Source organism: Urocampus carinirostris, chromosome 7 (assembly GCF_059441175.1).
Source record: "Urocampus carinirostris isolate Australia breed hairy pipefish chromosome 7, RoL_Ucar_1.0, whole genome shotgun sequence".
Taxonomy (NCBI): Eukaryota; Metazoa; Chordata; class Actinopteri; order Syngnathiformes; family Syngnathidae; genus Urocampus; species Urocampus carinirostris.
Window position 1 is genome coordinate 26,313,710 of NC_142355.1, and position 26,277 is coordinate 26,339,986.

Consider the following 26,277-nt stretch of genomic DNA (forward strand, 5'->3'; position numbering starts at 1 on the left):
AACTTGACTACATCCCACAATGCATTTCCCTCTTTTCGTTTACTTCAAAATCTTCAGGGCTTCGTAAAGACTTTGCGAGTTAGTACAATACAATACTGTATTTTGTGTGATGCATTTAAGAGCTATGGGTTGCAAGGCTTGCAGTGAGCAAAAGAGAAAAGGAAAACCGTGATAGCTATGAAAACGAAGCTTGAAACACGCGAAAAGAACACAAATCTCTACCCTCACAAAGGTCCAGTACATAACCGTAACCAAGCAACACTTGAGCCAATTATTAAGAATAGGGAGGCAATTGTTGCAAGAAATTCTTCTAAAGGCATAATAACACAGTGCAAATGGTAATTTTAAAATCGGTTTTATTTTTAATCTACCGTTGCCTACACCTCCTGCATCCACCTAATACTCTGCTCGACCAGCTCAAGTCACGTCAAACCAAAGGCAAATAAAATGTAAAATATTCTGAGGCAATAACAATAATCGTTTGAGATTCTCAATTTTATCTGCTTTTCATTTGCCACCACTCACAAACTCCACTGAACCAGCTTAAGTCGGACCAAAAGAAAATACATTTGAATTTTTCTTCTTCATGTATAGTAATTTAAATTGTAATGTTATCATATGCATGTATATTACATACTATATATTTTTTTGTTACTTAAATGTTTTTTGTATCTGAGATACTTGATGCTTATTGCTATTCCACTTTGTGATCCCCACTCAGAACAGATTAATGTCTTATCTGCTGGGTCAACTGTACATATAATACTGTATATCAATTTCGAAAACCAATCGCTTTGAGTTTGAAAAGAGACATCTACTGGTTCTACTACTAATGTCCAACAAGGAACACTCAAGGCATTCAGTGGTAAAACCACTCTACATCAACAATACGCCTCCACAATTTTTTGTAATAATAATAATAATAATAATTTCCTTGTATTGTCATTCTGTGTAACAATGTACACAGAACGAAATGTCGATTGCACCTGACCCGTTGTAGCGAGCCGATGCAGCCGCAGCCAACAGAGGGCGCCGCCGACCACTTTTTAAGTCTTAGGACTGACTCGGCCGGGGCGCGAACCACCGACCTCCCAGTCTCAAAGCGGGCGCCTTACCATCTAGGCTACTGAGCTGTTAATCGACCAGAGCGTAAAAATATGTGAAAATAATTATGCCTTTCAAACCGATAGAATGTGCAATTATATTGTGAATAGACGCAAATTAACTACGGAAATCATGCCATTAATTCTGATTAACATCTTTCAGTTGTGATAGACATTGTCAAAAAAAAATCCATAAATGGTAAACAAATGGTGCTGAAGGTTAGCTTTTAATTTATGTTTCATGTCAAGGGACTAAAATATATTCAATTGCGGACTACCCAGAGCATCTCAGTGCATGAGAAAATCTATTCACGGCATAAAAATCAGGGCTCAAAATTGATTTTCCTAGAAAATTTGGCCGTAATTACAGTGCATGCAGGTAAAAACAATGTGGTTTTAAACATGGTATTTTAAAGTCAATAGCTACACGTGATTGAATAAACGAAAATAAGTGCGCACGAAAGTTAGAGCTGGAGAGAAGAGGGTGGACAGACTGTAGAGGCGGAGGTGGGGTTATTGGAGGATGCACCTTGTATGCAACTTTCAGTACGTTTCTTCCTTTGCGCTGTGTTAAACATGTTTCTTTCTGCTTGACCATGTTTTATAAAACAACTTCTACATTTTTGCTTCTGTTGTGTGGTCTAACGTCACAGGAGTCTGACTGTTCATATTAACATGAAAAATGAAAGATTTCCTGGGTTAAAGCTTCCTGAAAAACCTGGTGTTACATTCAAATAATTTGCAGATACATGTATGTGTGAATTTCCCTGCGGGGATGAATGAAGTATCTATCTATGTCAAGGGGCGGCACAACAGCCTGGCGCGTTCGCAGCACAGTTCTGAGGCCATGGGTTGTAATCCAGCTACCAGCCTTCCTGTGCAGGATTTGCATGTTCTCTCCGTGCTTCCTCCGGTTTCTTCCCCTTTATTCCAAAAACATGCATTTCAGGTTAATTCGCCAGTCCAAATCTTCCCTAGGTGTGACTGAGTGAGTGGGTTGTCAGTTTCTGTGTGCCCTGCGACTGGCTGACAACCAGTTTAGGGTGTCCCCTGTCCACTGCCGGAAGATAGCAGGGATGGGCTCCAGCACCCCTGCGATCCTACTGAGTATAAGCGGTGCAGATGATGGATTGATGTCAAGTCAATCTGTTTGCCAAAAGCTACTGAAACAAGTGTGATTAAATACAGTTTTGAATAGTGCAACAGACTAAAAAAATCCACAAAATGTTAGTATTATGTAACTCAACATACTTTTAAAAAAATAAAAATCTCATGTAATGGTTGTTTTCCAAACCCTGAGAACACCCGGAAACTAATCAGGGTCAAGCCTGGTTAGTACTTGGATGGGAGACCACCTGGGTATACCAGGTGCTGCATATATGTCATTTGGCGCACACTCTGCTGCAACAGCACTGACTGTAAACCCCCCCGGTACAGTCGGTGATAATGAATTTCTTTAAAAGGACTAAATGTAAACAAAAAACACTTTTGCAGGTCATGTAACCTTTCCAATTTATTAATATGTGAAGAAATCATTTACTGTTGCGGGAATCTCCCCAAAATGTAACTTGATTCGATCTCAGGTTTTGGACATGTTTGATAATGTTTTGGTTCCTACACGCCGGATTGATGTTGCTCACCGTTATTCCAAGAAATGCTCACAGACTTTGAGTAATTGCTCAGACCTATGGAAGCTTAGAGGGAACATCGTTCATGTACCGTTAAATGATGGGTGTAAAATATTAGAGAAGAAACCAAAAACTAGGTAGTTGGTGCCTGGCGGCTGTTAATAAGCATCGTTGTCGTAGAAGTTGACTTTATGAACCTGTTCTTATTAAAGTGTTGCTTTGCACGAAACAGGTGTGTGCACGCCAATCCCATCTTAGGCAAAAACGAGAATGCGAGGTGTCAAAATGTTTGGCCGTAACTGTGGCATTTCTTCACACCACATTGCAGCGAGCGTTCACATCCCTCGAGGAGTTTGTTGACGACCTAAGGCGGCTGTTAAGTTCTTTTAGGTGTCCCAGGTGCGAGCTCACATCTTTATCACCTGAGAGAGGGGGGGTTGTAAGTGCTGTGTGTGGAGGGTTGCATACAAGGCTTTTAGAGCTACGCAGGCCAGGATTGGGGTAGGCGGGCCAGGTCCTCCAGAGGTGAGATGATGAAGACCAGATCTTACCCTGATTATAAGGTTGTCTGTTCACTAACATTAACAAGATCTGCTGCAAAATATATATATATATATTGCACAAAAAAGGAGACAAAATTGACTTAAAAAACTGGCGACCCATAACGCTTTTAAACGTGGACTGTAAAATTTTCAGCAAGCTTCTAGCAACACGAATGTCTGTTGTCTTGGGAGACTTGGTTGATCCAGACCAAACCTGTGCCATTGTGGGAAGGAAGATCAGCGACAGTCTCATGCTGATCCGTGACACCATTTGTTATGCAAGAGACAGAAACATGCGACTAGCGGTCCTAAACCTAGACTTTGAAAAAGCCTTTGATCGAGTCTCGCACCAATACCTCTTCAGGGTATTGCAAAAATGTGGTTTTCCCCAAAAATACATCAAGTGGGTAGGACTGCTATACCGAGACATCTACAGCAAATTCATGATTAACGGGAATTTATCGGAAGCAATCGAGATCAACTGCGGTGTACGTCAAGGTTGCCCTATGTCTCCCCTTCTCTATGTTCTTTGCATTGAACCTTTGGCACAAATGTTAAGAAAAGATAGATTTGTCGAAGGCATCAATATCCCAGGAAGTGGGGGACAAATTACCAAGTGTGTTTTGTACATGGATGATTTTAATATTTTGTGTACTGACCGCGCATCTGTTGAAAGAGCCCTTGACTTGACTGACCTGTTTGGGAGGGCGTCTGGGTCAAGGCTAAATAGAGAAAAATCACAAGTGAAGTTTTATGGAATGTGGAAAGAGACAGAAAAGGCAGGACTCCCGCTGACGGTGTTAAAGACAGACCAGAAAATCCTAGGGATAAAATTCAATGCGGATGGAGGAGGCGAGACCAACTGGGATGACGTGACAAGGAAAGTTAAGCAAAAACTTGTTTTTTGGTCACTAAGAAAACTGACAATAGAGGGGAAGGTCCTAATCATCAAAGCGATCATCCTCCCAATGCTTTTGTCAATAAGTTTAATTTTTATGCCTAAAAGAAACGTGCTGTTACAACTGGACCGAGCCATCTTTCACTTTGTCTGGGGCTCAAAGTGGGAAAGGATAAAAAGAGATACAATGAAAAAGAAAAAGGAAAAAGGGGGGAAAGGAGTGCCTGACCTCCAGCTTTTCCTGGGAAGCAAATATGTCTCTCTCCACTTCCAAAACGCTGTGGGCCCACCCAACAACCCGAAAAGTCAAGCAATGACCCGGTTTTGGATGGGCTCATATTTGCGGAAGCTAAAGCTTGTACCAGACAATCGTTTGATTCCAGTTTCGTTTAACTTGCCACCAACACATCTCTTTATTCGGGATTTTTTGAAGAAGTTTGATTTGGAAACACAAGAATGTCACACTTTACAAAACCACAGGGCCCTTATTGCTATTGTGCAAGAGCGAGCTACAGTAAGCCCTGTGCGGGGGCTTGCGTTTGGCGAATCCACAACGGTTTGGAGCAACGTCAATCATCCTGCCCTCCCAAACAGACTACGAGACTTGTCATGGATGGTGGCTCATGAGGTTCTCCCAGTCAGAGCTGTAATGCACCACCGAGGAATGTCAGCGACTTCGACGTGCCCTCGACCTGGCTGTGGCGCCCAGGAGTCGGTGAGGCACCTTTTTTGTGAGTGCAGCGCTGCCCAGGTCTTGTGGACAATGGCCGAACAACTAGGAAAGTTCCCGGACTTGCCAGCAGGAGAGGTCCCTGATGCACAGTACGTGCTTTACGGGGTGAGTCGGTCGAGGAGGCCTCGGAACGACTTTGCCAGGGACTGGCTCACTCTCGCCGCCATCAAGGACGCCATCTGGACCTCCAGAAACCTGCTGGTATGGAGGTGCAGGCAGATCCCCCCTCGTGGCTGTACTCCAAATGGCTGCAGATACCATACAATCTGCGAGCGGCGGGCCTAGGACGCAGCCATAAAGAAGACTCGTCTGCACCCACCCGGAGGGGGGAGCCGGAGCTACACTGTGGGAGTCCCGGCAGCAACGGCCTGGGTTGTGGAACCCAGAAGGGAGAGGACCCACGCAGAAGGGAGAGGACCCACACAGAGGACTGGAAGAATGCTGCTTGGGAGGGTGGGATGGCAGAGCTATGCCCTTGCACAATAGTATTGCCTTTTACACGCTGGTTAACTACTGTTAAAAGAAAATAACTCTGAAATTGTTTAATTGATGTTGAAAATGTCAGGAAAAAATGTTAAAACGTCATATCGTCACGTCATATTGTCAGATATTAAAAAATTGTGAATATGCTTGATGGCTGTGTTTTGCTGCTGTTGGTGTCAGTGGATTTGTTCAGACCGAGGACAATCGACTTTGGCCAGGACGGATCTATTGACACTAACAAAGATGTTATATAATGAAATTGTGAATATGTTTGATTTTCGAGAAGGTTTGTTCAAACCTCACTTTGTGTTTGCTGTTAAAAACGTAATATTGGAATATAATATTGTGAATGTGCTTAATTGCTGTTGAGATTGTCATGATTGTTTTCTGTTTTTAGTGTCAATAAATTTGTTCAAACCAATATAGTTTTCCCTCAATTTTTGCAGTTAATCTGTTCATTAACCACCCATAGTGAGTGAATTTTTATACTTACTATAGCGTAAAGAATCTGTTTACTTTTGCACATTACATATAAGATCCCTCATTTGGATCATTTTTATGGTGCAAAGCACTGTGGGACCTGTTGTGCAGAGTTGGATGATGCATTAAAACTTTGGTTTACTTGATCCAAAACCTTTGTGTGTATTGGTTGATTCTATTTTATTTAAGTCTATAAGTCTAATTTGAATATAAATATAAAACTATGCAAAATGCAAAGTTCTTTGAAGGACAAAGAGCTTTTAACCCTTTAATTATGTCACAAAACGAAAGACAGAACGTCATAATCGCAAAATTTTGTTTTTCAACAAAAAACACAAGAGATGCAATTTCCCCCTGTGATTTGGGATTTAATATCGTACTATCACACGCTGCTGTCCTTCAATGCTGAGGTTTGGCTCATACATAAAGCGCAGGATGATGCTTTACACCAAAAACAAAAAACAAAAACAACAGCGACCAGATGACGAAGGTGCTGCATCTGAGTCAGATTATGTGGCTTTTCTGGCTATGAATAACCATGGAAACCAGTACTATCTGTTGAATATGGGGGAGCAAACCCCTACCCCAAAAAAACAGCCTGGAGAGGGATGGGCACCGCAAGGCTGTACTTGCCCAAGACATGCCACAGAAAGTGGTGCCAGCCACTCTGGCGAGATGTGTGAACTTTTGCTTTTGGCTAGCCACGTGAAAAAAATCTTGCAAATACACCAATAGAGCACACTTTTTGGAGCTTGTATGATTTTGGTTATTGACATGGATAAAATCGTCCTTAAATAAATGTATAAAGATCAATGTGGAAAGTGTGTCGATTTTCGTAATGAAGTCGCTAGTTCTTGCACCCCCAAATGGCTTGAATAAACGGTTATTAGTTATTCAGTAGTCATGTAAATGCTTTTTTCGGATCGATTCAATCAAGAGTCCACTAGACAGGGGGGAATTCACCAACTGGTAGAAGTGTAGTGACACTTATTAAAAGTATTTTTGGCGTCCTTGGACCTTCAGTTCTAAATATTATAAACATATCACTCTCCTCAGGTGTAGTTCCAGCAGCTTTTAAGTCTGCCGTTATTAAACCCACACTGAAAAGACCCAACCTCTATCCAGAAATCTTAAGTAATTATAGACCTGTGTCAAACCTACCTTTCCTCTCTAAAGTACTTGAAAAAGTAGTGGCACAGCAGCTAAATGTTTTCATATCCGAGAATAAGCTTTTTGAATCCATGCAATCAGGATTCAGGGCTAATCACTCTACTGAGACAGCTCTGATCAAGGTAACAAATGATCTCCTACTGGCAATGGATTCTGGCGCTTCATCACTTTTGCTGCTGCTGGATCTTAGTGCTGCTTTTGACACAGTGCGCCACAATTTCCTACTAGAACGGTTGGAAAAATGGATTGGTCTCTCAGGAACCGTCCTCTCGTGGTTCAGATCCTACCTCTCAGATAGGACGCACTGTGTTAAATATGGTGAAATGACATCTGAGCCCTTTAATGTTACCTGCGGTGTTCCGCAGGGTTCAGTGCTTGGCCCCCTTCTTTTCAGTATTTACATGCTTCCATTAGGTGATATTATTCGCAAGTACAATATCAGCTTCCACTGCTACGCAGACGACACTCAACTATATCTTCCGTTGGAGGAATCTCACACACTAAACTGTGGAAATTTGGAGGCCTGCCTCATTGAGATAAAAAAGTGGATGTCACTCAATTTCTTGCGTCTTAACTCTGAAAAGACCGAAATGTTAGTCATTGGTCCATCTAAATGCCGTGATATATTCTCAAAAACTACTGTGAACATTGACAAATGTCACATCACACAGAGTGACTCAGTTAAAAATTTAGGTGTCATATTTGACCCTGATCTATCCTTTGAAATGCATGTAAAGAAAACTACTAGAACCGCTTTCTTCCATCTTCGTAACATTGCTAAAATCCGTTCAATACTGTCTCAGTCTGATGCGGAAATTATAATTCATGCGTTTGTCACCTCCCGTCTCGATTACTGTAATGCACTACTCTCTGGTCTCCCGAAGTCTAGAATCAAGTCACTTCAGCTGGTACAAAATGCCGCAGCGAGGCTTTTAACTAGGACAAAAAAGTACGATCACATAACACCGATTTTGGCTAACCTGCATTGGCTCCCAGTTAGCCATAGATGTGATTTCAAGGTTCTCTTAGTATTGTACAAAATCATCCATGGACTTGCTCCCTCTTATCTTTCAGATCTGATTTGCCCCTACGTCCCGGTCCGAAGCCTACGATCTGAGAGTGCCGGTCTTCTGGTGATCCCAAGAGCAAAGAAGTGTTCTGCTGGTTCGAGAGCGTTCTCCATCCGGGCACCGGTGCTGTGGAATGCTCTTCCCCCTGAGATCCCATCTGCAACCTCAGTGGAAATGTTTAAATCTAAACTTAAAACTCACTTCTACTCCATAGCATATGAATAACCTACTCTGTGAAGCCCTTTGAGACTCTTTGTGATTTAGGGCTATACAAATAAAAATGACTTGACTTGACTTGACTGATATAACCGGGGCAAAACATCAAAAAACATCAAAGGATGCAAAGAACACAGGAGGACCTGAACTTATAATAAGAAATTCCAACCTGTTCTAAAAGCCCTTCCATGAGCCCTTTTTAAAAAAATTAAATCTCTCGGGTACAAAACCTGATCAGCCCTAGAGGGTGTATATTTCAAAGAACAGGAACATGATTGATCAATGTAAGAGAATGATGTAAACAGTGCATAATGGTCAAAACGCCAAAAACAGTGCACACTATTAGGCAGGTGTCCAATATTAACAGATTAAACTTATCAGGTGTTCTTAATGTGATGCCGAAATTCCGCAATGTACCAAAAAATCGGCAAAACTGATTAATATAAAAAAATCCACGGCGCACAGAGAATACAAAAGTTGAACCATAACATGGGAACACTGTACTTCTATAAAGATTGAAGCATACACCCACAAATATCCAATTTCGGGTAAACTAATGCATGACACACTTGAAGAAATATTCTATACGAAGTTAATACGAAGTTGACCGTCTTCCTAAAATAGATCAGAGTCCCAGCTCCCAAGATCTTCAGATTCCAAGCTACCATAAAAATAAAAATATAAACCAATGTGTTTGAAACAAAAACTTGGTGTCGATAAAACCGCAAGCAGAAGCGTGTCAACTTAAATCATGATTCGACATTCTTCCATTAAAATGTTTTACTCCAAGGATTTATAAGCTTTAGGAACGTATAAAACCGCAAGAACTTGTTTATTTACTTGGTCGTGCAGTGCTTGGCAGAGGATTTTTATCATGGTGGAACCATCAATTATGAATTTTGTCAGGAAAGCCTTCGAAAAAAATGATTTACAAATGGGGCGACAACACGAGATTGAAAGCGTAAATGTAACGATAAAATCTTACTGCGCTGTATTTTCGACTGCGCGGGGTTGAATTATGTAACGCTCCATTCACAGAAGACCAAAGTAAAATAAATATCATGACATCTACAATAAAACAAAACTATAATGTGACTACCAGGTGTAGCGCAGACAGGGACACAAAAATCACTAGCACGTGGAAGATTGCCGAATAAGCAGTCAAGATACCCGTACAATATAAAGGTAGGTGGGGCTGAATTGGGTGTATAACTAAATATTTCATCTTGTTCAAGTCTACTTTTTTACAGTAGCCTATTGCCATTTCGCGGTTTTTCTTTGGGTCCTTGGTGCATCACAGATTTTCTTCATTAATAGGTTCCAAGTATTATAAATTCAGACTCTAAACTGCAACTTTTTTCCCAAGCTTTCATCACTGCGGCTTGTGGAACGATGCGGCTAATTTACGCACTTTCTTTAACGGCCGCCAGGGGCACCCTTGCAATAAAGGTAAGAGTGAGACACGTGGAATACATGTGTTGAGGAAGACACAAGTTTAATATAACTGCGTGCATGAACAAAACTAGCATGAACAAACCCTCATCATGGAAAAGGTGTCAATCAAAAGGGGAGCGCTGACTACCATATTGGGAATAATTTTACGAGTCTGGTTTGGTGTAAACGGAAATAGTGTGGCGAAACGAATGGATTACCAGAGGCAACGTCAAACGAAGCAGAAATATTTAAAGTTGATTCCTATTTATCTTTTGCCATTATCGTGTGTTTTGGAGTAAATATGTTACACAGTTGGATTCTACAGATTTTTAAAGAAATTGAAGACGGCCAGGAGAGTAATGGTCAGTTACGCCGGCGTGATAGTTCTCGGGTATCTCGTTTCAGACTTATCGTGATGTTTCTATGATGAGTATATTTTGTATTCAGAGAGCTCAAGCTTTCCAATGATATGTGGCGTGACGTATTTCAGCGACTAGTGACATCGTACAGACACGTATTTGTTTATCAAAAGTCCAGCGAATTTTACAGGATTATTAAAATGTTAAATTCAAGTAGACAGCACTCTCTCCTAGGGAGCTTTGTTAGGGTTGTGTCTAAAAAATCTTTGAAAAAAAGGCAGTGTTATGCGATTCCACAATCGCACTACGTCACATCACAATGTCGATTAGATTTTGGTTAATCGTGCAGCCCTAGCGTACGCATTCATGCGCTAATAAATATGTGTCTATATGGGTAGGAGAATTCACCTAATACGTGTAATCAAGAGGAAAGAAGAAATGCAATGATAAAGTAAATCCACTAGAAAAGCAGTGTCAATGTTCTTTTTAAGCAGACTTGTTGAGAAACGCAGCAACAACTTCAAGCATTTACAAGCACTTCACCAAAAATTCAAGCACCCTGAAAGAACAACATTAAAATTCAAGCATTTTAAAGGATTCCAATCACCTGTATGAACCCTGAATACTGTATAAACTGTAGGGGTGAAACACTAGTCCACAAGATCCATAGTCCTGCCCGTTCTTCATGTTTGAGTTCCATTAACCACAAAGGGTAGTCCGGGCATCTTTGGTGTGTCCTGGGCAAGTAAAGCCTGGTGGCGCCCATCCCTCTCCAGGCCAACAAAAGTTACGACCCAATCTCGAACTGGGGACCTATTGCATGTGAGGCAAATGTGCTTCATTCAAAAAGCTGCAGCTAACTAGCAAGCAGTTTCGGTAAGATCTATTTTCATCAAATAAGCTGTGTTGGGGAGGAACATCTGGAAAACAGGACCGATTTTCATAGATACAGTAAAACTCTGTTAATCCAGATTCCATTTATCTGGATCTTAACTAAATCCGGATAAAAAGTTTAGTCCGGATTTCTAATGTATTTTCTACAGAAAATCTATGCATATTACGAATATTATAATCCGAATAAAGATCCTAATCATTTCAATCCTTTCCTATGCATTTCGCCATGTCTGTTCCGGAGTCGTATTCCAAATCGACATTCCGTCTTTGACGTCATTTTTCCGAAAGAGGCTGGATGCCATCCTTTTGTCCATAGACAAACTAATTTCTCTATGCGCTTGTCTTCGTGGGACTTCCAAGTCATCACTGACTGACCATCTCATTGGGTTTCGATTCAGTGGTGATCTATTCGTGCGAAACGACACTGGAGGAGACTACGCTGAGTGTCACATCATGGAGTCAGTGAATAAGAGGAGTCGACAGGACCGGACATTAGAAGGAAAAATTAAAGATTATACAATACTGTGACGATCAGACTGGTATGAAGAAGAAAGATATTTTCACATGAAACCTTAAACATGGTCAGATATTCTGAAAAACGTGGTATGTATGTTTCATTAATATTCTTAAGTGGGTTTACATCTGAGTAAACATAAACACGTGAATTAATGTTCAATCGAAACCAAATGAGTTATGATGTGTTTTCTACTAAACATCATTTTGAGGTCAGGGGGTTCTGAGACTACCGGACATCGGCTAATTCGGATATTCCAGATAAATTTTCCGGTCCATTTGAATCCGGAAAAAACAGATTTTACTGTATAGTCAAAGGAGCGTTACAGTAAATATGGTACGATATGGCAGTGATTTTCAACCACGGTGCCGCGACACACTAGTGTGCCGTGAGAGATCGTCAGGTGTGCCGTGAGAAATTATCCAATGTCACTTTTTGAAATGTTATAAAACATTTATGAATCATTTTCAGCAAATATTATGTCATTGTCAAGTGTCAGTGCTGTAAAAACTGGGGGTATTCTAAATCATATTGTAATTAAACATACTGTTCAGTGTCATTTTATAACATTTTTGGTTAGTAGTGTGCTGCAAACCTTTTCTAATGTAAAAAACATGACCTGGCTCAAAAATGGTTGAAAAACACTGCAATAAGGCACAGTACAGTATAGACATATCTGTTGAAACTTGACTTCCATTTATTGTTCATGTCTCTCGATTCAAATTCTCTAGCGAGAACAAAGTACAGACACTGAAATCTTCATTCCTGCATACCAGGCCATTCCATCCCTAGTTGCCGGTGCAGCAGGGAAACTACAGAAAGAAAATTAATGGCAGGGCACGCCGTTTATTACAGGTGTCACTGCGACTGGAATACTTGTCGTCGTCTCTCCAACAAGGTGCTTTGCTTCGACAGACGCGTGGCCCGCAAAGGCTCGAAATACCCGAGACTGTGGGATGCGTCTGATGCGTGTAATGACAGCCCTCAGCACGGTAAAGTGCGTACACGACAAACGGCGCTTTCAACCACATCTTACGATGATTGTTTCTAGTCTCATTTTTAACGGTGTTTAACACGACACAGCTGGCAGCTCAGGTGGCATTTCTTACCGGAATATTTCTCCTTGAATTTACGTAAAACAAGAACAACAGAACCTCCAAAGTAGAACAGCTCAGGAGTGAAGAGTCAAAATGGACCTGTAGCTGTTAATGACTACGTTTAAACGCAGGGAATAGTACAACTGCGATCAGAAGTCCGATTTTTTGGAGTGTCTCGAACGAATCATTTCCATGCTTAGAAGCAAACGGATAATCCTGTGTATAGGGCGTTTGCGAGTACTGTATTACAATTGCTAGGGTGAAGAGAGAGTGACTTCATTATGCATATAGACATTTCCACATTCAACTTTTGATCTTTAATAAAGGATGATTTCATTCACGTAAGTCCCCAAAATAAACTAAGTAACGTGCTCATGAGGCTTTTTTAGCGAGTAAGCTGGAGTTTGTGTGTATAGCTCATCCCTGTACTAAGAGTCCCACAGTGCTTTGCGGCATAAGAATATCTGTGTGAGATTACTGCACAGTATATGTATACAAGCACAAGTAATTGTAAAACGAAAGGACTGTCCAGATCATTGCATTGAGACTGCTAAAAATAAGACCTTAAAGGGACATTGTGTATTATTTAGCACCTCTAAGTGGTCAAAAAAAAGATTAAAAAAAAAACAATTTAAATAATGAGCAAAACTATCTAAATAACTAAATGATGAGAATACACTATCATATAAACATGCATTTATTAAAAGACATGTAGTTAGAAGATTTAGTATTTATTTGGAACAACATCTCACAAAAATAATCTTACCCGAAAGCTAGCTGACATAATTGTCCACCCAAAAAAATTATTATTTAAAGTTGCATGGAGAAAAATCGAGGCCACACAGGTCGCAGAACCCAAGAGCTAAAATGAAGATGAGGAGCTTTAAAGAAAAAAAAGTGGTCTTCGAACCACATCGGATGTTTGTGGAGGTCCAAATTGTGAACATGCTCCTGGGGGGTTTGGGGGAATTCAGAGTAAGATTACAAATCCAGCCCTCACATGTGAGGTTCAAATGAGGCAGGCAGGGGTCCTCCATAACAAGCATGCTAATTGAGGGCTGGTACACATTAGATATTAAAAGCTGCCTGCTAAGCCAACATCACAAAGAGCAGCTAATTGTAAAGAAACTGATACATTACATCTGTAAAAGTTCACTAATGTTTTGAAAAGAGAGTGTTATCTAAATGCGATCGCTTATCCCATGGTCCACATCTCCATTTGCCTTCTATTATATCAAGGAAGGTCATTTAAAATTGTTTTTATTTTGCCACTCATGTTTATGGCCGTGATGTATTTTTGCAAGGGTTTATGACTAGTTTGTATCCCATGCAGAAAGACTGACAAAGATTAAAACAAAGGGCAGGGGGTGAAATGAATAATACAGAACAAAGAAACAGATTTTCTAAAAATCACAATGAGGAACGTATGTTTTTTTTTTTATAAATGAAGTCAATTTTCCCCACCAGTTTTGGCACGACCCAATTCTTACGGCTCGGAGGTAGATGTTCCCGTAAAGGCACTGAAACGCTCGCTACCTCCCGCCCTTGTCTGTGGAAATGCTAGGAAATGGTGGGGCAAGCCCGTGCTCACGAATACCGACAAGACGTACCACACTGTGGGTGGGCCGGCTGACATCCCGCGGGCCCATTCCTGCCCTGCTTTAACAGGAACGGATAAGTGGCACCTAGTGCACCATGGAGGGACGAAGGGGCGGAGGAATGGAGATTAATGCCACATAGCATGGCTTCACAACTTGCTGACTGGCATTCTGAAACTGAAATGTCTAGCCATTGGTAGGAAGGTTACACTTTACACTCTTTTCCTAGGTAAATCTGGCTCAGAGATAAAACAGAATTTGCACAATCATATACCATTTTGGTACATACAATGCCTATTTCAGCCCACGTAGCGATACTTTGCTGACTAAACCATGGCTTTGGTCCAGCATATATAGGGCTTAGTTCTCACTACAGTGTACAGTCACGGTGCAAACCAACAGACCCTGTATTGGCTGTATATCGCTAAAGAGTCCTTTGTATGGAAGCTCATTGAACAGTGTAAGTTCGCTGCCAAGACACTTTATAATGAAAACCCCCACAACAAACTGTAAACATCCCAAAACTCCTGCAAACCACTTAGAGCAATTTGATTAGGTGAGCGGTAGGGATGGGCGCAGATTGACACGCATCTATTTCTTCTCCCCCTTGCCCAGCGCAGTCTACAACCAATGTACATACGTTGGTATCCTCGTTTGACGTGTTTTGTGAAATGTTTATGAACTAACTTTTTTTAAACCATTATTCAAGACATATAATACCCTCAACACACCTAAGTAATTACAGGAAGGGGACAAATCTTAAGTGGTATACTCATATAGCTATGGGACATGGCATTATTATTTCATAGATTAGATAAAAAAAATTCTAATGTCACACAGTGAAATAAAATGTCCTGAATAATTTGCTTTTGTCTGGAGAGCGGGTTTGGTGGTGTTTGTGAAAAAGAAATTCAGCGTCAGTGTCATTTTTAAGCAAACCTGTTGAGAAACATGGCAAAAGTCTAAAGTATTTACAAGAACTTCACCCAAAATTGAAGCAACGTTTAATACTTGAAAACACAACATTAGAATTCAAGCCTTCTCAAATATTTCTAGCACCCGTATAAACCGTGTAAACAGTCGCCGTGCCCCATTTCTGCCTGTATCAGCCTGTGCGTCAATAACGTTGCAGTCTAAATTGTACTTGTACGTAAAGCAACTTGAAAAAAAAATGTTTACCGTTATTTCTTATGGGAAAAGTACATTCTGACTAGGGCTGCAACAACCAATCGCTAAAATTGATTATAGATTTGTTGTGTTGCGGGATTTATGCAGCACTCAACACGTTAATTCAATTAAAATAAGAGAGTTCATTGAATTTCCTCTTGAGCCGGCGAAAAGCTTGTAGTAGCCCTTTAGTCCGGGAGAAGGCGCTCCGAGACTGTATTTTGATGAATCAGGGCTCAAATGGTCCGACTTAAGGACCTTTTATCCTACGTTAATTACAAGCTGTGTTCCAAAACAAGAGAAAAATCCAACTCTCAGATGTATTGGAAAAAAAGGATTGTGTATTTTGAAGCAATGTCAGTAGAATACACAGTATTCGTATAATGACTTCAAGTAATAATACTGTATTCTCTGTGATGCTCAATTAGCTGCATTTTTCATACATTCATAATGTTTCTCTTCTGTGGCTTTGTTTTTGAAATGATGAAATCCATAGCTATCGGTCGTTTTCTGTGGTTCGAAAGGGCGGATGACAACTTGCATTTGCATGGAATTATCATCATTGATTCTTAAGGGGTTTGAATTATTTTCTTTTCTTGGCATTATTTTGCCAAGGCAAAGGCGAATGACTTCCTGAAAACAGTTCCGCCACCCACTTTTAGGTCCCGATGCAACAGTTGAGAAACACTGCACTTGATCTAAATCCAAATTTATTTAGATAGCACTTTTCAGACACCGAAATTCATCCAAAACAGTACTCGCATTTTCCTCCAATTTTGCCTTTATTTTTTTGCGTTTTAAAAAAAGTATCATATATTGAGGGTGTATAGAATATATTTGTATGTATTTTTGTTTATTTTAAGGCTATTTGACACTTTGATTTTTTTTACTGTTTTTTATTAGAGAATATTCTGTTGTTTTGTGCACTGATTTTCTATCTGTCCTAAACTTTAATATTTGTAAAAAGGATGAAACTAAAAATGTTCTTTTCAAAAATCTGAATTATCAAAAAAAAAACTTGACTGATTCATAAATTATGAAAACATTCATTTGTTGCAACCCTAATTCATACCTCGACCAAATCAGACTATGACAGCCAACCTGGAAAGGATTAAGTTCCAAAGCTTGGGGCCCACTGTATTTTACTGTTACTGGTTGAGAACAGTTTACAGTGTAGTATTAGATATGGTTTAAAATAAAGGTCAACCCAAGTCAAGTCTCTTAAAGAGTTGAAGGATTTACAGTGACAGTTTTGCCAAATATTGATGCAATTCACTATTCTAAACTCCTTAAGAGGGCTAAAGAAAAAATAAAATCCCCACATAGGGGGGAAAAAGAAAAAAAGAAGACATTTAGAGGTGAGACCACACATGAGGGTAGGAGTATGGGGACGACCAGGCTGCGGTGGGGGTCACATGGGCAACGTTATAACACATTATTTGGTCCTAGACAGTCCTTGGTTGATTGTAATTCGGATTGGTCCCTTTACATTTCTGGACTGGATTATTTTGATGCTCTAATTATACATCACACATATTTGTAACATTAGTTATCCTTGCCAAATGTCTATCTGCCTAGACCAGGAATCAGCAACCAAACATATTAAAGGGGCAATAGAGCCCCGGCATAGACCAAAACCAGCAGATAGATTCCGAAAAAAGGTCACCAGCAATGGGTCATTCTATGAATTTGATTTTAACAGGCATGAAGAATCATTGACATGATCTGTTTTGTTAAATACATGATCAATTCTTCCAAAATTATTTTTAAAATGAACCCATTATTTATATATATTCATTACTCTGGGCCCCTTGTACAGTTCCGATGTTTTAGTGATTAACAGCCTATTTTAAACCAACTTCAAATAATTAAAACTTTAAAAAACATAGCAATAACATGATAACTTGTTACTAGGGTTTGTACACTTTTGTCATGGCCACATTCAATCACTTGACCCGGCATCTTGGTCTCTTCATCTGTCCTCTTGTGACGCTTTCCATGACAATGTCATACAAACCAACGCCAAGTGCCGTTAATCGCCAGGAAAAAATACATGTAATGGCAAAGCAAAGCCACCAAAGCAGGCGTGTCGGCGTCATTTTTAAGCAAATTTGAGATATTTTTTTCAGCAGTAAATGTGTGGTCTTTCAAGTTAATGCCAGGAAAACAATCTCATGTATTTACAAACAATTCATCTAAAATTCCATCGCTTTTCAAACCTTGAAAACACATTAAAATTCAAGCATTTTCAAGGATTTTCAAGAACCTGTACTTATCTTAGAAAAACCTATTAAACTGGGACTGCTAATCTGTTACAAAAATTAATAATGAAAAAATAGCTCTCAGCTTCAAAAAAGGTCTGTGATCGGCTGGCTTAGCTATCACTTTAATAGCCCAGAACAAACTCTTTTAAAACCATTAATATGATGACATTTTTTAAATTAATGATGATCCTTCATTAATGGTTCAAATCAAAACAATTTCTTGGTTTTGGTATCGTACTGTTATTAAATATCAGTCTACAACGTTCCAGACCTAGAGTTGACAAAAAAATAAATGCATCGATGCTTAAGCGCATATCTAATTAAGGACCTTTTCTTGTACATGCTAAAAGCATAGGACCATTGCTTACATTTAAAAATTAGTTCAGGTAACAATGCTTCTTACCTTCTCAATTTCCAACGCCTTGGCTTTAATGGCTTCTGACCTTCTCGCATTTATTTCTTCGCATTTGCTCGTCTCGGGCTCTAAGATGGATAGCTCCGGCTCCGACGTTGCGGCTGCAGAATCACAGGGTATTTCCTAGTGGAGTAAAGGTCAGAAGTCAGTGGCGAGGTCACAGTGTTTAGAAACCGGTTCTGATTTCAAAGGCTTTCCAAAACTCCAAATGAGACAAGTTAACCATTTGGCTAGTGTAGAGTTCTTGTATGTGTCTGTAGTGCAGTGGTTAGCAAATTCGCCTGACACGCGAAAGTTACCCGGTTCGAGACCGGGTGGAACCATATGTTGGCCTGGAGAGGGATGGGTGCCACCAGGGTGTACACACCAGAGGAATTGGTCCCCCTACAACCCCAGTGGTTAAGGGATCAAACTAGTGTCAACAGTGAACAGAGTCAATGGCGCAAAAGTAACAGAAGCTAATATGATTATTTACTTTTGTGCCTGAAAATGCCAAAGGAGCTTCTTCTTTAGCTTTCTTTGTAAGGATCTCTGCAGGGTTTTCTGTAGGTTTCTCTACAGGGTTTTCTGCAGGTTTCTCTGCAGGGTTTTCTGAAGGTTTCTCTGCAGGGTTTTCTGAAGGTTTCTCTGCAGGGTTTTCAATTGGTTTCTTGACAGGTTTCACTGTAGAATTCTCTGAAGGATTCTCTTCTGGTTTCACCGCAGAGGCACTTGACGGTTGTTTTGCAACCGCAGCAGGCTTACCTGATTAAAAAGAATATATATATTATCAAATAATTGGAGGCCAGTAATTCATGTGGCTGGTCTACAGACAAAACAATCCATTCAGGTTCTACACCCCTTGTGCTCATTATGGCTTACTGTGAGCTGAAATCAATCCTAAGTGAATTTATACTCGGGATACACCAAATTTGTGTACCTCGCAGTTGCTCATTTTTCATTTTGAACATGAAAAAGAAAGAAATGGAGATCTTAAACACGAGCTCTGCCCATCTTTTACCGACATAAAATTTTCTCAAAAGTTTGTCTGTCCCTTTTCTTCCACGTTTTTGTTAGCCTCAAGCCGGACTTTGACTAATCTTTACATTCTAACACTAAAAAGTGACATATACTTTGTGTGAAATACAATCCATGTTTTCTTAAGTATATTGGCTTAAGCTAAGCCATGTGCGATGCTTTAATTTACCATATTTGACTATGGCAAGTATGCAAGTGTGACCAATTTGTTGCATTAAACTGCGCCAACTGACACACCATTATTATCATTCATACTCCTGTTTTTTGTCATCATATACTGTCCTGTTGATTAAGATAGACCTATGTTGCAGCTACACGCTTTTTATTTTTATTACAACCAGCCACTTAACTCAAATTGCTAATGTAGAATGAATTTACAGACGCTCCCCTACTTAACACCATTCGACTTACGAAAATTATCCGGACATTGCTGTAAATTAGATTTTGTATTGCGCAGACCTTTTTCCAAGTACAGGACAGTACTGTAGTGCTTCCTTCCGCCGCTACCTGCGTGTGGCGCTGTGAGAGGTCATTCAGCATATACCCGGAAGAAAAAAAAATCTGCTTCCTCTTCCAAGTTTGTGTGTAAACATTCTATACTGTCTATTCTATCGCCAGCACGCTAAGAACTTTGACATTTTTATCGTTTAATATCTTGTGCATCCATTCGATATTGTTGGTGTGAAGTGTAAAAAAAGAGGCGAGCCGTTTCTTTTGAAATGAAAGTGGAATATGGAAGCTTGGTGCCGTTGAGCAAATGTTTGGATTGCTTTTTTTTTCCACTTTCTACCTTGCCAAACTCTTGAAGCTCATCTTCCGAAGGCAAGTTAAACTCAACATTATTTATCTTTATAGAGCATATTATTTTGTTAAACGTTAATTTTTCAGTACAAAACAATACAAGTTACTCAAACAAGCCTTAAACATACAAAATATAGCACTGAAGCAACTTACGAACAAATTCAACTTACGAAAGATCGTTCGTAAGTAGGATAGCATCTGTATTAGTATTTTAGTTCTTTAAATAGTTTTACATCATCGATTACACTTGGTTTTCTGACAGGATTTTTTTTCCAAAGCAGTTAAATACCACCATTTAAAATAAAACACAGCTAATAATAAGCCAGTTAGTTATTCATCAATAATCAGCTATTTAAGCAAGTCAGTGTTTTTAATTAATAATATTGTTATTACTTTAATTCTGTGTCACATTTTTCAAGCATCAAGCATTGGTTTTGGTGAATCTCTGGTTAAATGTGAGCTGAATTTGGGTGAGGTGGTTCACATTATTGCATGATGACTATTCAGTTGGTGAAATAAATTCATATCGGCTATCACTATTAAAGTCATTGCATTTAGAAAAAATATTCTCCACTCCAACTAGGTCAAGATTGCGCAAGTTTAAAGAATATTGGGTCAGATGCTAAGACATGTGTTCTTAAAAAAGTTTAACCATCCTAACCCCCTGTGGGCATGAGAGCACACAAAAATCAGCAGAACCTCATTTCAGCATGCTTTACTGGCCTAATTAGTGTTCCAGATGTAAGTGGGAGGTACAACTGTTTTCTCACTGGTTTATTGCATCTTCAAAAGCTTGACACAACAAAGAACTACATTTTCAGCACATAAATATGCTTGCACAGCTCAGTAATCAAAGCAGCGAAATTGCTTCGAATCAGTTTAACCACACTGACTGTGCCCAATCGATTGAAACCTTCGTTTTTGGGGGCGGTATCTTGTAAAACTCGAGAGCACGTGAAACTAAGGGTCAAAAATGATCCCTGTGACATTTTTGAGCCGCACGGTAACTACATTCTCGTTAAGGAGGTCAAGTTGCTAGGCTTAAGTCAAAAAAGCAAGGCTATCACATTCCCGCCCTGAAAAGTCACAAAAAGGGCATGTGACGTTGGTGCCATTACCATCTTAAAGAGTGACCCCTTCAAATTACACGCCTCGTCTGAAAACAGATGCTTTAAAACGCAAACGGCTTGATCTTACGGGATATTTTTATTTTATTCCTTGATCCTCGAATATTAACAAACTAACATGCATCTAAACCAAGCGTCACCAACCTTTTTGAAGCTGATATACACTTTTGATTCCTGCTTAGCTCGAAGGGGCTACCAGTTTGGCAAGCATTTTTAAAATAACATGTAATTACTGCGCTGTTACTATGTTATTAAAATGTTATTGCCAGATTGTAATAATTAGAAGTAATATCAAAGTATGATTGTGCATCCACTAAAACACCATGACCGTAATTAAATGTCCTACAAAAACACAATGACCCATCACCGGTGAGCTATTTTCAAAACTATTGTCAAAATTGTTTTTTGCAGCTGAGAGGTTTAGTGGATAAGGTCCTCCATCCAGTGGTGCGTAAACGACGGCTTGCTGGGTCAGGCTTTAATCCGGCATGGTGAAAACGGTAAGAATATTATCATCTATTTATCTATCAACCTTGGTCATATCCCCTCAAGAGGGGTGACCGACAGAGAGACAAACACATACAATAACAAAGAAAAGAAAACAAAAAGAAAAGAAAAAAGGGAAAAAATAGCAAAAACATACACAAAAATCTTTGGACCATGGCCAACCCAAATGCCCAAACACCCACACAAGTTAGGCACCTTGGCACCTGAGTTGGTCATGCTTTCGTCCCTCCAGATGAAACAGGACACAAGAAAGCGGCCATGTCACTCGGGTCAGGGTGACACAACACACTCTTCTGTTCAACAGCAGGGCCCGACAGCTTTCACTGGTTTACCCCTGCCGCATCATACAGGTGCCCTGCCCATCCTTTAGTCCAAACATCCCACTATCCTTTTACAACACCTTTCCACTCATTCCCATCACCAACAAGAATATTATTGTAATAGATATATTACTAATTAAAGTTCTACTTTTTCTTGTAGTTTTGGTGCTACTCTTAAACCGTGTATCCCTTTATAAAGGTTTTTCATAAAACTAATTTGTACTGCACTCAAGGCGAACCATCAAATAGATGGCATTATTTCTTTTTTACTTTATAATTTTTATCATGTCTTTATTCTATCTATCAAGCCCTATTGCAGTCAGTTTTCAGATGGATATTATCAAATTTTGTGCTAAAAACAGAGACCTAACGTATTATTTCTACTTTCTTTTTAAGTGTTTTAAAGCCACTTGGAGAAAATTGAGGTATATTTATATAAATATTTGATATTTATAAAAAAATACAAAATGAAATGTAACATGTAAATGGAGGCGCCTGCATGCATTTTGAATCAGAAACGCAAAAGAAAGAAAAGGGATTTTTCTACATTATCCTTTCCTTATATATGGAAGTCAGTCAATTGTTCTTTTTTTCTTCTTGGTATGATTAGCCCGCCTCTTCTCTAGCCCAAGAAATTGGGATAGTAAAGGGCAAATGTTATTCATAGCTGACTTTTATAGGACATATACTGTCGTTCCATAAAGCATGTTACGAAGACTCTATATAATCTATATCCAATTAATTTAAGTGAGAAATTTTTGCAATAAACAAAATTGACTGATCACCAAATCATCATAGAGCCTTCCTTACCTTTTGGGGGAGGTGCAGAGTCTTTGTCGGTCTCAGGTTGAACGTTCTTTTTAAAAGGAATCGGATTTTTCCCTTTTTTCGTCCCGAAATTGCTGCCCCAGTCCCCTTTTGCAGACCTGTATTGATTCTGGTAATCCGGACTAAACAAAAAGAGGAGCCAAGAGCAAGTTAGTAAATAAGGCACGATCTCTTTACCCTGTACCACTTAAAAAAAAAAAAAAAAAAAAAAAATAAAAAAAAAAAAAAAGGTGAATTATTGCAGTAACAAGTAAAGTGAATTTAGCTTTAGAGAGCTGAAACAACAACAATGGGTACATTTAAATGCATACAATAATCTGATTGGAAATTAAATCATATATATATATATATATATATGTGTGTGTGTGTGTGTGTGTGTGTGTGTGTGTGAGTGTGTGTACAATAATCCAATAAAGGTCTTAGTTTGAGTATTTCAATTGCAATGATTAGGGTACTTTTTCCCCTCCCCAATTACACTACATGTATTGGAGTAAACAGATTACTTGCACTCACCGTATTACTTTTATGCCCAGAAGCACTGTGGGACTTGTAGTACAGAGACGAACGATACATGCAAACTCTGTCTTACTCGTAAGTATTGGTAGATTTCTATGGGATATTACCATTTGATTTGCCGGCACCATGGAAAAAAAAAAAAAGTACCGTCCATGCAATGTAGATATCACAATTGTATCCATCCATATAGAGTGTAAGTCTATGCTTTTGGGCAGCCATTTACTAGCACATCTTGTGAAAACATGAGACGCAACAATGGAGGATAAGGAGTTTGAGGGCTTTGTGTGAAAATGTGAATACCAAACTGTTTGGTCTTTTTTTTGTTTTGTTTTGTTTTTTAATTTTTTTACAATTTTGTTCTATTCTGGTGTTTTACTTTGTGATAAATAATTAATAAAAAAAATAATTCAAACGAAGGAGAGTGCGCCCTTTAAAACAGTGCGCCTAATGGGTGTGAAAATACGATACCTGTTTGTATGGGGTGGAAACACATTGACGGAAAACACCAGTTTAAGGGTAAAATGTCTTACTTATGAGGATGCCCTCGGCCTCTGTTGTTGTAATATGGGCCAGGTCGATCGCTTTGCCTGAAGAACAGAGGAGAAACCAGTTACTAATGTGCTGCTGCCAAAGAAAGACCAAACCACAAGGACGAGAGAACATACAATTTATTCAAATCTCCCCCCTCAAATTCACCATTAGAGGTTTAGGAGGTAAAGTGGATAATGGTTAAGCAATGAAAAAGATCGTGTGGAAGGCAAAACCGCAGATTTAAATTCAGAACCGGTAGGGCAGATGGATCAATTTGCGGAATGGAGGCAATCTTCGTCTTTTGGCCTAAAAAGGAACAATTTTCAACTCAGCGCCCATTTTCAAGTAAGCGTCTGCCCTCAATTGAAGGGACTGTTTAATTAGAGCCAAATATAGAGCTGAAGTCACTAAACGCCGTCACCGGATTTGTGGCTGCCGAACTTCCGCGCATTATTTAACCGCTGAAAGCTGACGAAGCCATTGCGCTACTTTCTGCTTGGATCCAGATGTTTAGGTGACCAACAGGCACCTGGTTGTTAAGTCTGCACATAAACTACTTCAAATTGGGATGAGATCAATTGAATTACCTTGGGGTATTTGTAACTGAAATGCGAATTTGATCAGACATGGAAAAGGCAAAAAAAAAAAAAAAAAAAACGTCTACAGTAATCCCTTGTTTATCCCGAAGGTTCCAAAAAGATGATAAGTGAAATCCGTGAGGTGGAGACATGTATTTGATTGCAATTATAATGCAATTTAAAACTGTATTGACATGATAAGCAAATAACACACCCAATCATTTTTAACAGTAGAAAAGTCCCGTATCAACGTTTTTTAATTGTTTTATTTTACAAATGACTACTGCAGTGTCAAAAAATGATAAGTGGGTGACTGTTTAGCCAATCAAAATGCAGTAGGAACACACGATCTAAATGCGCGAAGAAGCCAAACTCTGAAAAGTAAACAGAGTTATAACGAGAGAGTACTGGATTGCAAAATTTTTGCAACTTGACTCATGTTTCAGTGAATTTTTCAATCACGATTTACTAAAATATGACTGCAGCTGGAATCAGATATCCAAATAACAATTTAGTGATTAGGTACCATTGCTGGCCATAGAATTGTAAATGGACTGCATTTATATAGCGCTTTTCAAGTCAATGAAGACCTCCCAAAGCGCTTTACAATGTGCTTCACACTTACCCATTCACACACACACTCACACACCAATAGGGAGTCAGCCATGCAAGGCGCTTACCTGCTTATTGGGGGCATTAGAGATTCAGTGTCTTGCCCAAGGACAATTCGACATATAACACGGAGGAGCCGAGAATCGAACAGAAGTCAATTAATTTTGGTACTATTGAGTTTATCCAACACAATGGGCGGGAAACTCAGTACTTTTTATGTGATATAAAACGTAATTTGATGAAATATTCACATTCAGGATGCGCCGTGATAAAGATTTTGGGCAGAAACAATAAATTCATAAATAAATCATGTGTAATATTTGGACTAAAAGAGCAAAGCCGAAGGGCATAAAAAAAGAAGGAAAAGAATAAATACGCTTAAAAGCCGTACAACTCAATTGAATAATAACTGACGGGTATATTAGCTGCTGCTTTCAAATACTTTCAATTAATTCTCGCAAAACCAAAACGAAGACGTTCAAGCCTTTTGAAAATGTTTTTGTCAAAACACAGCTTAGCAGAACTGCGGAATCTATGTAAAGTGCAAATAATACACACACGTTCCTTATAATTTAATTCTTTATAGTAAAGTGGCTGGTTATGGTCAATGTAAATAGCATTGTAGCTGCAGCACTGAATAGTTTATTCTTCTCCTTTTTCTCAATAAATTATTTGGGGGCATTAAAGTTGGCCATGTGCAGGATAGTGAATGGTGACTAGAAAATGGGAGAAGGGAACCAATGATGATGAGTTAAATGAAACAGATGAGTCACATTTGCATATTTGGCATAGTTAAATAACGATAACATTAAATTCTCAAGACAGAACAATCGATTTCGGAGACGAACTGATTGAATGTCAAACACAAAGTACGAGTATACAAACAGCTCAACTGTAGTAAGTTGGCTCTGTTGTGTTAGCATGTAAACATTAACCAAAGTGTAGCTAGAAAAAGCTAGACAGGAAAGGGAGACAGGAACTTTTTGAGAAAATGTGTTGTTGGCAGGGCTCCCGTTTTGACCTGTTTTTCTCTCTTTTCTGAGTAGAAAATGAAAAATAAGCCGCACTGTACAAAAACTCAGCCCCTTAAAGAACGCTAGCATCACACGGCCTGCCTCGTTTTAGATGTGACATCACCATAACATTGTTCTTTTGTTCAATTTCCTTTTTTCTTTTGGCCTAAAATGACCAACAGTGCAAATAAAAAACAGTTTATACACCATTTTCATGGCCAAATTCAAGCACTTTGTAAGAACTTTCAAAGCCAATTTTTCAATTCCTCCAGTATCAACAAAAATAAAATAAAAATTTCATTGTGAATCATGCATTTTACACATCCAAGTTTACATTTGTGTTTCTTAATCAACTAAGACAT

At 39.2% G+C, this 26,277-nt stretch overlaps 1 protein-coding gene across 1 annotated transcript in view; it reads right to left on the reverse strand.

The window, feature by feature from the left end:
* The window catches only part of LOC148362810 (uncharacterized), a gene marked incomplete at its 5' end in the record, with an annotated part of 36,803 nt that overhangs the window by 1,126 nt on the left and 9,400 nt on the right, over positions 1–26,277 (reverse strand). Inside the window, 4 exons of the mRNA XM_088340379.1 lie at positions 18,054–18,188; positions 18,541–18,809; positions 22,648–22,787; positions 23,712–23,768. Coding sequence (XP_088196505.1) covers positions 18,054–18,188; positions 18,541–18,809; positions 22,648–22,787; positions 23,712–23,768 — 601 coding nt within the window. The remainder of the gene's footprint in view (positions 1–18,053; positions 18,189–18,540; positions 18,810–22,647; positions 22,788–23,711; positions 23,769–26,277) is intronic.